The 12,714-nt window shown below is 40.6% G+C and overlaps 1 protein-coding gene across 1 annotated transcript in view; it reads left to right on the top strand.

Moving 5' to 3' along the window:
* LOC134575501 (zinc finger protein 850-like) overlaps positions 1 to 12,714 on the top strand; it is a 49,466-nt gene that overhangs the window by 26,655 nt on the left and 10,097 nt on the right. Inside the window, exons 6-7 of the mRNA XM_063434812.1 lie at positions 749 to 1,666; positions 11,059 to 11,160. Of these exons, the coding sequence (XP_063290882.1) occupies positions 749 to 1,666; positions 11,059 to 11,160 (1,020 nt within the window). The remainder of the gene's footprint in view (positions 1 to 748; positions 1,667 to 11,058; positions 11,161 to 12,714) is intronic.

The following is a 12,714-nucleotide window of genomic DNA, read 5'->3' as shown; positions in this document are numbered from 1 at the left end:
ACCTGCAAGAAAGGGGCAGAGGACTTGGAGCAACTGCCTGCAGGAGCCAACTGAAACAAAAGGATTAATGGAAAAGGAACAGTTGTGGCAACAAAAAACAAACATTTAAAGGAATCCAAGAGACTGGGAATTCCAGGAATGGAATAAAGGAATGAACCCAGAAAACCCAGCATAAAGAAAACCAGACATGGAATAGAAAACCAGAAAAACCAAGAAAAACTAAGCAAGAATTGTAAAACGAGTACTGGATACCAGAAGCCAAGGTCAGACATCTCCGCTGGACAGAACAGGATGTTACAGTACTAAAACAGGGGCTGATGCAAAAGAAGCAGTACTAAACAGCGACTCAAAAGCGTTTAATGCATTAGAATCCCATTTCCTTGGATTTATACCTTTAATAGTCATGCTTGTTATGGGAACGACTAAAAACAAAAAACCCTTTATAAAACATCTATAATAGCGAATCCTATGAATCTTTGAATAGTCTTTAACCCATTAGGTAGAGACCATTGGAGTATGGAATCCAATTTCTTGGGATCCATAGAAAACCCGTTTCCTGAAATCACATACCCAAGGAAGCTGATTTGGTGTTGATCAAAAAGGCATTTTTCAAGTTTACAATACAGTCCGTTTTGTAACAATCTAGAGTCTAGACAATACATTTTTAACTTGTCTATGATGAGTCTCCCTATCTTTAGAATAAATCAATATGTCATCTAGGTATACTAAGATCTTTAATACTCCACAGGATAAAATCATTTTTTATAATTTAATTTCCCTATTGGATGAACAAGATAACAACTCACAACAGTTTGAGGATGTACCAAATATAATAGAGGCCAACATTCCACCTGGACTAAAACCTCCCTCTATGTTTTACCCCCAGGTTGATAAAGGCCCATACATTCAAATGTTCTATGAATTGGTTCTGAAGGATCTGAGAGTTCTCTGTTATGTTTTTAAAAGGAAAAAAGACAGAGTTTGTAATAATTTGGATAAACCAGAATTAGCAGCTATTACCAGCTTGAAAGCTAATCGTAACCTTATTATTAAAGGGGCGGATAAGGGAGGGGGTATTGTCCTGTTGGATAAAGTTGATTATCTTATGGAAGCTGAGCAGATGTTGGGGAATAGAGACTACTATGAGGTTTTAAGATTTGATCCTACCTCACGTTTCAGGAGTGAACTGAGAGACCTCATAGAATTGGCCTTTTTGAACGGTGCTATAGATAAAAAAGAAAGAAGTTTCTTTCTCTCAACACAGGGAGAGATCCTCATTTTCTATTACCTCCCAAAGGTGCACAAATCTCTCACCAACCCTCCAGGCCGCCCTATAATATCGGGTCTAAGCTCATTGATTTCACCAATTTCTAAGTGGGTTGATTTTCACCTACAAAGATATGTCCCACATCTGCCCTCTTTTCTAAAAGACACAGGACATATGTTGTCCATTATTAAGAAGATTGAATGGTCAGAACAATATTGCTGGCTAACGATTGATGTGGCAGCTCTCTATTCCAATATCGACCATACTCTAGGCTTCAAAGCCCTTTCTCTATACCTACGATCAGATCCCCTTCTTCCAGAAAAACAGTCCGAATTCATTATTAAATTTACAGAATTTATGTTGAAACATAATTATTTTGAGTTTAATGGGAAGTTTTTTGTACAGACGAGGGGAACTGCGATGGGGGCGAGTTTTGCTCCATCCTATGCTAACTTATTTATGGGCCACTGGGAACAGACTATGATTTTTGCAGACCCATATTGGATGGAGCGGCTCGCCCTCTATCGGAGATTTATTGACGACATCATAATCATTTGGAGAGGCGATTGGAACGAAATAGACAACTTTATGACCTATATTAACAACAACCAATGGGGCCTTTCTTTCACTTATAAGAAACATAGGTCGTCTATTTATTTTTTAGACCTAACTTTGAATGGTACTGAAGGAAGAATCATTACTAAGACCTTTCAAAAGAGTGTGGATGTGTATGGCTATTTACATGCTAAAAGTGGTCACCATCCCACATGGATACAGAATATTCCTTTAGGACAATTATAGGATAGGTGTCAATCCATATCTGCCAAGTGACCCTATGTAGGGGGAACAGTCTCTATTCTGCTCTGTGTCAGTGTGTATCATGGTCTCTGAGGACGGGGAACAGTCTCTATTCTGCTCTGTGTCAGTGTGTATCGGGCTTTGAGCACAGGTGTCAATACATACCTGCCAAGTGACCCTATGTAGGGGGAACAGTCTCTATTCTGCTCTGTGTCAGTGTTTTTCAGGGATCCTTTGGATAGGTGTCAATCCATACCTGCCAAGTGACCCTATGTAGGGGGAACAGTCTCTATTCTGCTCTTTGTCAGTGTGTATCAGGGGCTTTGATGACGGGGAACAGTCTCTATTCTGCTCTTTGTCAGTGTGTATCATGGTCTCTGAGGACGGGGAACAGTCTCTATTCTACTCTGTGTGAGGAGGAGGAACGGGAAATGAGTAGCTCGGCATCCAACCTTGTGCAAATGTGGTCTTTCATGCTGTCGTGCCTGTTGAGGGACCCTCGTATAAAAAGGCTGAAGGAGAACGACCTGTGCTGGGTGTCCACGCTACTAGACCCCCGGTCTCTATTCTGCTCTGTGTCAGTGTGTATCAGGGGCTTTGAGGACCGGTGTCAATCCATACCTGCCAAGTGACCCTATGTAAGGGGAACAGTCCCTATTCTGCTCTGTGTCAGTGTGTATCAGGGTCTCTGAGGACAGGTGTCAATCCATATGTCAAGGTGGCAATATGTCAGGTGTCAATCCATATCCATTGTGATTTAGGAATGTTATGTGATTTCTGCCCTTTATGGATTAAAACCAGACTCTGCATCAACTGTGTAATTTTCCATGGGAGTTTTGCCATGGATCCCCCTCCGGCATGCCACAGTCCAGGTGTTAGTCCCCTTGAAACAACTCTTCCATCACTTTTGTGGCCAGAAAGAGTCCCTGTGGGTTTTAAAATTCGCCTGCCCATTGAAGTCAATGGCGGTTCGCCCGGTTCGCCGGTTTGCGAACGTTTGCGGAAGTTCCCGTTCGCCGTTCGCAAACCGAAAATTTCGGGTTCGCGACATCACTACTTAAGAACTCTTGAGAACATTGCGTATCGAATCTAAATGAGAGGGCTCATTCACTAAGTTCCTTTCACCCTCTAGGTGGGGATATGGAAAAAATTTTAGAGTATAAATTAAATGTAAGAAATATTAGAATGTAAATCAAATGTAAGAAATAGAATGTAAATCTGTATGATTGACCTTTGGGCCTTTTAATGTAAAAAGGAGAGGTTACAGGTGTCATGCAAATCAGGAAAAACAAGGTGTTGTAATTTCCAGGACAAAGTGTCTTTGATCTAACGGTTAATTTAGATGGGACAGTTGGGGTTATCAATTCCAAAATCAAAGGCCTTTTATCTGTTAGCAAAGCATACCTTAGAACACAATATTGGACCAGTTTTTATTCTGAGTTTATCTCATATCGTGTTATCAATAGGGTATTTATGAGTTTTTCGCAACACCTGGCGGCGGGCACCTGGTCGCAGGGGTCGCAGGGCTGCGACCCCTGCGTCCGCGGTATGTACACCAGTGCATGCATAAACACATACACTTAAAGGACCACTAAAGACACCCACATCACATCAGCTCAATTAAGTGGTCTGGGTGCCAGGTCCCTCTAGTTTTAACCCTGCAGCTGAAAACATAGCAGTTTCAGAGAAACTGCTATGTTTCACTGAGGGTTAATCCAGCCTCTAGTGGCTGTCTCATTGACAGCCGCTAGAGGAGCTTCCGCGATTCTCACTGTGAAAATCACAGTGAGAAGACGCTGAACGTCCATAGGAAAGCATTGAGTAATGCTTCCCTATGGGCGGTTTGAATGAGCGCGCGGCTCTTGCCGCGCATGCGCATTAGGAGCTGAGAGGAGGTTCGGGGCGGAGGGATCCCCAGCCCCAAGGGAGTCTGGCGCTGGAGAAAGGTAAGTGCTGAAGACACACACACACTCTCACAAACAGACGCATACACACTAGCTAACAGACACACACACACTCTCACAAACAGACGAAATACACACTAGCTAACAGACACACACATTTACTGACAGACACACACTCAGTGACAGACATTCATACACACTCACTGACAGACAAACACATACACACTCACTTACAAAACACACACTCACTAACCAAACAAACTCACTAACAGACACACACAAACTAACACACTCAGTAACACACACACAGTAACACACTCACTGACACACAAAAACTAACACACACACACTCTAACACACACACTCTAACACACACACACACTCTAACACACACACGTTTTTTTAAAAAATTTAATCCCCCAGCCTCCCTACCTTTGGGAGCGCTGAGGGGATTCCCTGGGGTCCAGTGGTGTTGCTGGGCGGCCGGTTCTGCGGGCACGTGAGGGAGCACGAGTGCTCCCTGTTGAGCTCCCTCGCGCACCGCGTACTGATGCCGGAGCCGGAATATGACGTCATATTCCGGCTCCGGCATCAGTACGCGGTGCGCGAGGGAGCTGGGCAGATAGCGCTCAGGGTAGCGTGCACCCTCGCGCGCCCGCCAGCCTGCCTGCCCGGTGACACCAGGGCCAGCCTCGGGGTCCCTGAGGTGGCCAGCTCCTGGGGGCCCCCAGGAGAAGAGGCTGGCCACATTGGGTACATATCGGGTATGTACGCCGCTGGCCATGGGCAGCGAGGGAGCAGTGATCTCCCTGCTCAGTTCTCTCACACGCACAGCAGTGATGCTGGAGCCAGAATATGACGTCACTCCAGCATCACTAAGAGCCGCTCAGCAGCCCCACTGGACCCCAGGGACTGCACGCTCAGCACGCAAACCACTCAGCAGCCCCACTGGACCCCAGGGACTCCATGCCAGCAGTCCTAAAGGTAGGGGGGCTGGGTGGAGTAAAAAGTAAAAAAAAAATATTGTATGTGTGTCTGTTAGGGAGTTTGTATGTGTTTGGTGTCTGTCAAAGAGTATATGTGTGTTTGTCAGTGAGAGTGAATGTGTGCTTGTCAGTGAGTGTTTGAGAGTGTATGTGTTTGGCAGTGAGAATGTATCTGTTCTTGTCAGTAAGAGTGTATGTGTGTCTGTAAAAGAGTATGTGTGTTTGTCAGTGAGATTGTATGTGTGTCTGTCAGAGTATGTGTGTCAGTGTGTATGTGCCAGTGTATATCAGTGTGTGTGTGTGTGTGTGTGTATCTGAGTGTGCCAGTGTGTATCTGTGGGAGCAAGTGTGTATATATGTCACTGTGTGTATCTGAGTGTGTGTATATTTGTGAGTCAACATGTGTGTGTCATTGTGTATCTTTGTGTCAAGGTGTGTGTCAGTGTGTATTTGCGTGCCAGTATGTGTGTACACACACACACACACACACAGATAACACACAGATAACACACTGACACAGAGATACACACACTGGCGCATACAAACACAGATATACACACCTTGACACACACCTACACATACAAACACAGAAACACAAACTTTGAAACATAGATACACACACCTTGACACACAGATACATACACACACACACAGATACACACTGTGTGCCACTATCTACCAGTGTGTGTGTATCTGTGTGTAAGATTCATACACACTGGCACATATATACACACACCTTGATACACAGACATATACAAACAGATACACACACTTTGACACACATATACACACACCTTGACACACAGATACACACTGTGTGTCAGATATTCACACACACACAGATACACACACTGGCACATACAAGCACAGATATACACACCTTGACACACACCGGCACATACAAAAAACTGTGCCATTTTTTATTTATTTTTTCCCGGGGGGATTCAACGATGTTGATATACTATGTGAAAGGGTTCCACGGGAAAAAATAATTGGGAACACCTGTATTAGATTATATAGCAGATAGTTAAATGCATTTACTGCTGAGTGCTATATGTCTATGACTGGTCTTTGTTTTGTAGCTGGTATAGTGAACTGTTTATTATTCTGATGCAAGTGATTAATCAATATATGCATTGTGGTTGCTTTAATTGATTGCTATTTGAGATATTGTATTTGTGGCAAGTGTTGTGATTATTATATCCTTCTGTGATACACTGTGACTTGTATTTTCTCAAATGTTTAATACCTTTTTATTAAACCTGGTGTATTATCAGTGAATTTATTATGTTTACATTTCATACATTTCTTTTATTACACTTGTCCGTGTGTTTTATTTGTTGCACCTTCCTCAAAAAACAAGGACCCTGTGTGGAAGGGTAAACTGTAATTTCTCACACATGTATGAGTATGTGTGTATGAGTGAGTGTATGAGTGTGTGTGTCAGGGTGTGTCAGGGTGTGCATCTGTATGTGTGTGTGTCAGCGTGTGCATCTGTGTGTGTGTCAGGATATGCATCTGTGTGTCATTGTGTGTGTTTTTATGTCAGTGTGTTTTATTTGTTGCACCTTCCTCAAGAAAACAAGGACCCTGTGTGGAAGGGTAAACTGTAACAGCTGCAGGGTTAAACTAGGGCTACCTGGCACCCAGACCACTTCATGGAGCTGGAGTGGTCTGGGTGCCTATAGTGGTCCTTTAAGGGCGCCTTGAACCTAAAAAGTTTGGGAACCACTGGTCTAGGGTGTTACACTTTATTCAGCCAATCACAGATTGGCACAGTATCTTTTGCAAAGCAAGTAATTCTAAAACCTGACGTAACATTCTGTATGTTAGGGGTAGATAAGCAAACTTGCTCAGCATAACTTAAGCCGGGTGGAATATTTGTTTTTCAAGTGGCCCCTACTACACATTTTAAAACATTTCACTGATACAGCTAAAAAGTCTCTTAGCATTATATATAGTTTGATGCATCACGCCAAAGCAATAAAATTAACACCACCTATAGGAATCGCTAGCACTGCAGGTTAGGGGCTGTATCCACAGTACAAGAACGCCTGTAACAGGTATGAACGCCTCTACAGAGCTCTTTGTTGGCTTGTATGTTTGATGGCAACTTGCATGTGTCTACCTGTGAAGGTGTCATGTTTTTTTCTACAAAATAACAGCAACAAGGGGTACATCACTGACCTCTTACTAATTAATGCACAGAAAAGGTATGTGGCCAGAAGGGGCAGTGCTGTAAGCCCAGGCTCTGAGGACATTTACCATTTTGGCTGCAGCATCATAATAAATACAGAACTATGGCAATATTACTGTAATAACAAGGGGCATTTTAAACACATAACAAATAACCATCTCTCTCCAGTTTCCCACTAGTCCAATTCACACTGCTAACTTTATTTGCTACATCACTGGGATAAAATATATTTGTATATATAAATATATATTTAGCCTTGGCTGCTATGGCTGATGAAAGCCATTTAATAATACACAACATTCGCACACACGCACAGGAGGCTGGAGGGATGATTTACCATAGAGACTAGGAGGCTGCTTACAGAGTGGGAAGGGAAATGCGCAGCGGCCATGATTGTTAAGGGCAAATCCCCTGTTTATTTTATCCCCACTCTCTCATCGTTAATCAGACTCATCTGACAATATATATAAACCGATATTATAGTAAGCTGCGCTCGATAAAGGTGTTTAATTACTCCGAGGACTCGCTTTCCCCCCAGATACTATTTAAGCTGAATGAACTCATTAACCTGCCCCCCGGTGCTGGATGTAGTCTTCATTTCACCTTCTCAAGATTTCACAGGTAGAATTTTTCTTCTTCTTAATATTATATATATATATATATATATATATATATATATATATATATATATATATATATATATATATATATATATATATTGTAATTAGCTGTCTTAGGGGGTAGCTCGTTTTCATTCTTTTGTTTCATCCATGTTATGTTGATGGAATCTGTTGTAATTTCATATGTATATTATATATATGTAATATAATTATGTATTCTCTCTCTCTCACTCTAATTTTTTAAGGGTTTTTGCCTAACTTGATTGACAGCAAAACATTATTTTACCATTAAATGTTCAGTGGACAGAGTATAGAAATGTGAACATTTCAGCATTTTTATTCCAAATAAGCTAGGTATTGAGTTTCATAATCTATATATAGTTTAAAGAGTTTTCTCATTATAATGGCCAAATGAAAATTAACCTTTATAAAGGTTAACTTGGGGCAAATTGCTATTAGTTGTGAAACATTCTATTGGTTGCCATGGCAATTGTTCCTTATTTGGTGATTTGCACCAGTGTATCACCTATGGGGATACTAATCTCTAGATTTTATAACCACTTGATCTCATTGAGTTGATTATGGTGGTTGGATTCCCCTGGCCCCAATACTTGTTCAGTGATGACACTGAATTAAAGTCCCCGGCCTCCTGCCGGTCCTCTCTGCTGCTTTTACTAATATGGATGCATTCTCAGTCTATCACTGCCTCCTATCACTGGTATAAATTGCTATGGTTAATTACAGAGTATAAGTCGGCCTTTAGCCATATTTCAAGCAGAATGCGGAATTATGGTGCCCCAGGAGATTGGTTCAGTGTAAAACTGAATGAGAAAGGTTTAACACTGAACAGTGGGACAGCTCCAGGGGACTCTTCACATTAATGAGATTAAGTTATTTGGGTGCCCTAAGTAGCTCTTTAATGCAATAGTTTTAACAGTCAATTATAGTGTTGAACCTTCTGTTTCTCATGTTGTCATGTTTTGTATGTTTTCTACCTGTTTCCTGATATTGGGGGCAAATTGGGAATGATTTGGGAAATTTGAGTATAGAGGAAATGTCTCTTGCCATCTGTGCCTGTTGTTGCAGAATGATTTTGAAAGGAAGGACCCACTGTAACATCTGTTCTCCTCTCAGCAAGGTAACATAAATATAGGACCAGGTAGGCACAGCTCTAGATAATTAATTCACCAACCCTTTTTCACTTTTGTACCCCTTGGCGGCCTATTTCCATAAATTGTACCACTCATATTAGCGAAATGTTTGTAATAAATATAGTAGCTGTTATTTCAAATGCATATATTTTCTCTTCCCCCAGGCTCCCCCTGCTTCTCCCCTGCATACAGACACATACAAAGTTACACAGATACTGACACAGATACAGTTTCACAGACACATAGATGCAAACACAGGCAGATAAACAGACACACTTATACAAACACTGACACACATACAGATACAGACACACACACACACACACACACTGACCTATGCGGATGCACAGATACAGAAAAAAAGCTGACATACATACAGATACAAACACAATCACACAAAGACACAGATACAAACAGTGGCACACATACAGTTGCACAGACACACTGACACACATACAGATACACTGACACACATGCAGATACTCAGATACAAAAACTGACACATAGAGATACAGACATACAGGTACACACACTGACACATACAGATACAGACATTGATACAGATGTACAGATACAAACACTGACACACATGAAGATACACAAGCACACACTGACAAACATACTGATACACACACTGACACATGTAGATACTCAGATACATACACTGGCACACATACAGATACAGTGACACATCAGATACAGATACAAACGCTGACACACATACAGGCACACATATACGCACACTGACACGCATACAGATAAAGACACACAGATATTCATGCAGATACACATATGCAAAAACTGACACACAGACAGTTGAAAAAACACAGTGATACACACAATGACACACCTGCAGATACATAGATACAATCACTGACACACAGACAGATACAGACACACAGATAAACATTCAGATATACACACTGACACACATACAGATATAGACGCATGCAGATACATAGACACACAGATACAATCACTGAAACACACACAAATACAAACACTGACTCACATGTAGATACACACACTAACACACATACAGATGTTTAGACTCACAGATAAAAAAACTGCAACAGATACAAACACTGACATACATGCAGATACTCCGGCACACAGATACACACACTAACACATGCAGATGCACACGCTGACGCACATACAAACAATGACACACACAAATAAACAGACATACAGATACAAACACTGACATACATACAGATACAGACACTCAAAACACACAGGTCACAATTTTAGCCACCCTCCAGTTTCCTCCTTTTTGTGTGCAGGATGGTTGTTTCTGCTGGCTGAGGGTGTTGGAAGTTAGGGGCTTGATCCTCTCCAGTACTAGCTGGGAAGAAGTGACAGGCTGTCACACACTCCCTGCAGATAAGAAGTGGCACAGTCGCTCTGTTAAAGTGCCGCAGCACTCGATTAATCTCATCATAGCACAGGTCTAACGGGTGGCCCATGCCATTAGATGGACCCACTCACCCTGCGGTTCCCCACCTGTACGGTTCAGCTGCACCAGCAAAATGGCCATTACCAATTTTGTTTTTCCAATGTAATCATTGGGGTACATGTATTTCAATGTTGCCAAAAAAATATATTACAAATTCTAAAAAAGATATAACTCGTCTTTTCAATGTTTCCCTCAGTACAATGCTTAATGGTTCTGCCTGTAGCTGTAGACAGACTACCCCACTTTTCTGGTCTGTGGGGAATTACATTATGCAATAATCCTCTGCCCTGCAGAGGATTATGGTAAACACATACTTTAGCTCCAAATAGCAGTTACAGCATCACATTAGATAATTGAAACTGGTTTAAAAAACACAATACAAATTAAACTGGCTCCTCAAAACTAAGTGTTCTAGGCTGTAGATATTATATGATGTATTTTATTTATTTATATATAATTAATATATATATATATATATATATATATATATATATATATTTTAATATTTTGGATATATTTTAAATATACCTAGGCAATTCTTCCTTTATGTATAGAATACTTGGAGAGTTTCAGTTTTTGTTTTATTGCTGTTATCTTGCTTTATAGTGTTGGAAATATACATAATATAGATGTTGTTATTATTATTTTATTATTTTTTTTATTTAAATTACATAAGAGTCCATGTTTGGTGTCACTGACCATGAACAAGGGGACGAGTCAGACCTCAGAGAGAATCCTGGATATCACATTGGAGATGCTTTTCCTTCTTACTGGAGAGGTAAGATATTCTGTTAATTCCACTACAACACTTTGCATCATTTACTTCAATGGGTACGTAATACTCATATTTAGTATAGTTGGAGGTTTGTGCCATTAAAAAAGCTACAGAGAATGATCTGACTAAGATGTATGAGTGTATAAGGCGTTCAGGGTCAGATGGAGGAATCTGGAGTTGCATGATAAAATAACAGTTCCTCAGCACAGGGATAAAATGGGATTTAAAAGAGGGCATGCAAGAAATAGTAAAGTGGTGATTTTGTATCTGCTAGCAGGGAATTAGCAAAAACTCGTTGGGGGTAAATACACAAAAATAACTACCACTACCCCAGGGCAGCAGCAATGGCTACAATACACATGATCCGAAATACATAAAGTTACCTGCACTCTATACCAAATCCCTATACATAGTTTCGTATCACTCCAGTGGCCATTAAAGTGCAAGCTCAACTGCCCCGTAAGGCAAAACCTCTTAGGTGAGTCCTACACGATTCACCACGCTGATTTCGGCTAAAATGTAAAATCTCTAATCAGACAGAAAAGAGTGTTTTTATGAACCCGAACATATTTATTAGCCCTTAATAAAGAACACTGGGTCGATGTATAACGTTCCTTGCTTGCATATTTGGCTGAACATTATGTAAAACCAGCCTTCTTAGTTGAGAACAAACCTAAATGAAGGTGTTTTAAATTGCCAGGTAAAACTCTTCAGCGTGACAGCAAGAATGCTTGATAGCAAACCTGATATTTTACCCATTACACTACTTTGTCTGTAACTTGTATTGTATGCATCCTAGTATATAGTGAGTATATTTCCGGTATGTTTTATTTCCGGTTTTCATCAAGAAAAGTAAACAATGGAGCAAAGATAGGTTGCGCCTATATTGGACAATATTAAAATGATAATGAAAATACCAAATAGTAAAAGGCAATAAAAGACAATACAAAATTCTAATCAGAAACAATAAAAGTCCAGTAATTTAACCCCTTAAGGACACATGACATATCTGACATGTCATGATTCCCTTTTATTCCAGAAGTTTGGTCCTTAAGGGGTTAAAGTAATAAAAACATAAATAAAAAGTCCAAACTTTTGCATGCTAAAATCAAGACCTTTTTCAGTTGCTTTCTTGTGGGAATCAGTAAGTTGCTGCTTCTTCAGCCCGTTTAACCATAAAAAGAAGAAGAAACCACAATCGTGTAGTATGCCAAAAGCAGATAATTAGTATACGGTTTTTAATGGTTCTACTCCCATACTATAGAGCTAGTACAAGCTCTTGTGTAATTTGCCTTCAGTGGCGTTTATCCCCCACTGGTAGGATATTAGTGATGATATTCCAACAGGTTTCTCAGGGATAAGGTGTCCCAAAAGAAAAAGACAAGGAGAAATAGTGCTCTCTGTATAAAACCAGTTTAAAATAGACAGTAATATAAAATGTCTTATACTCACATGTAATTAAGCAGGAACTACTCAGTGATCAAGGCCTGGGTGGTATAATCCCCACCTGGGATTCTACGGTGAGATGTAGATAGGTGACCAGGTTAAAAATAAATA

This window comes from Pelobates fuscus, chromosome 10, assembly GCF_036172605.1.
Source record: "Pelobates fuscus isolate aPelFus1 chromosome 10, aPelFus1.pri, whole genome shotgun sequence".
Taxonomy (NCBI): domain Eukaryota; kingdom Metazoa; phylum Chordata; class Amphibia; order Anura; family Pelobatidae; genus Pelobates; species Pelobates fuscus.
This window is presented reverse-complemented; position numbering and strand designations above follow the sequence as displayed.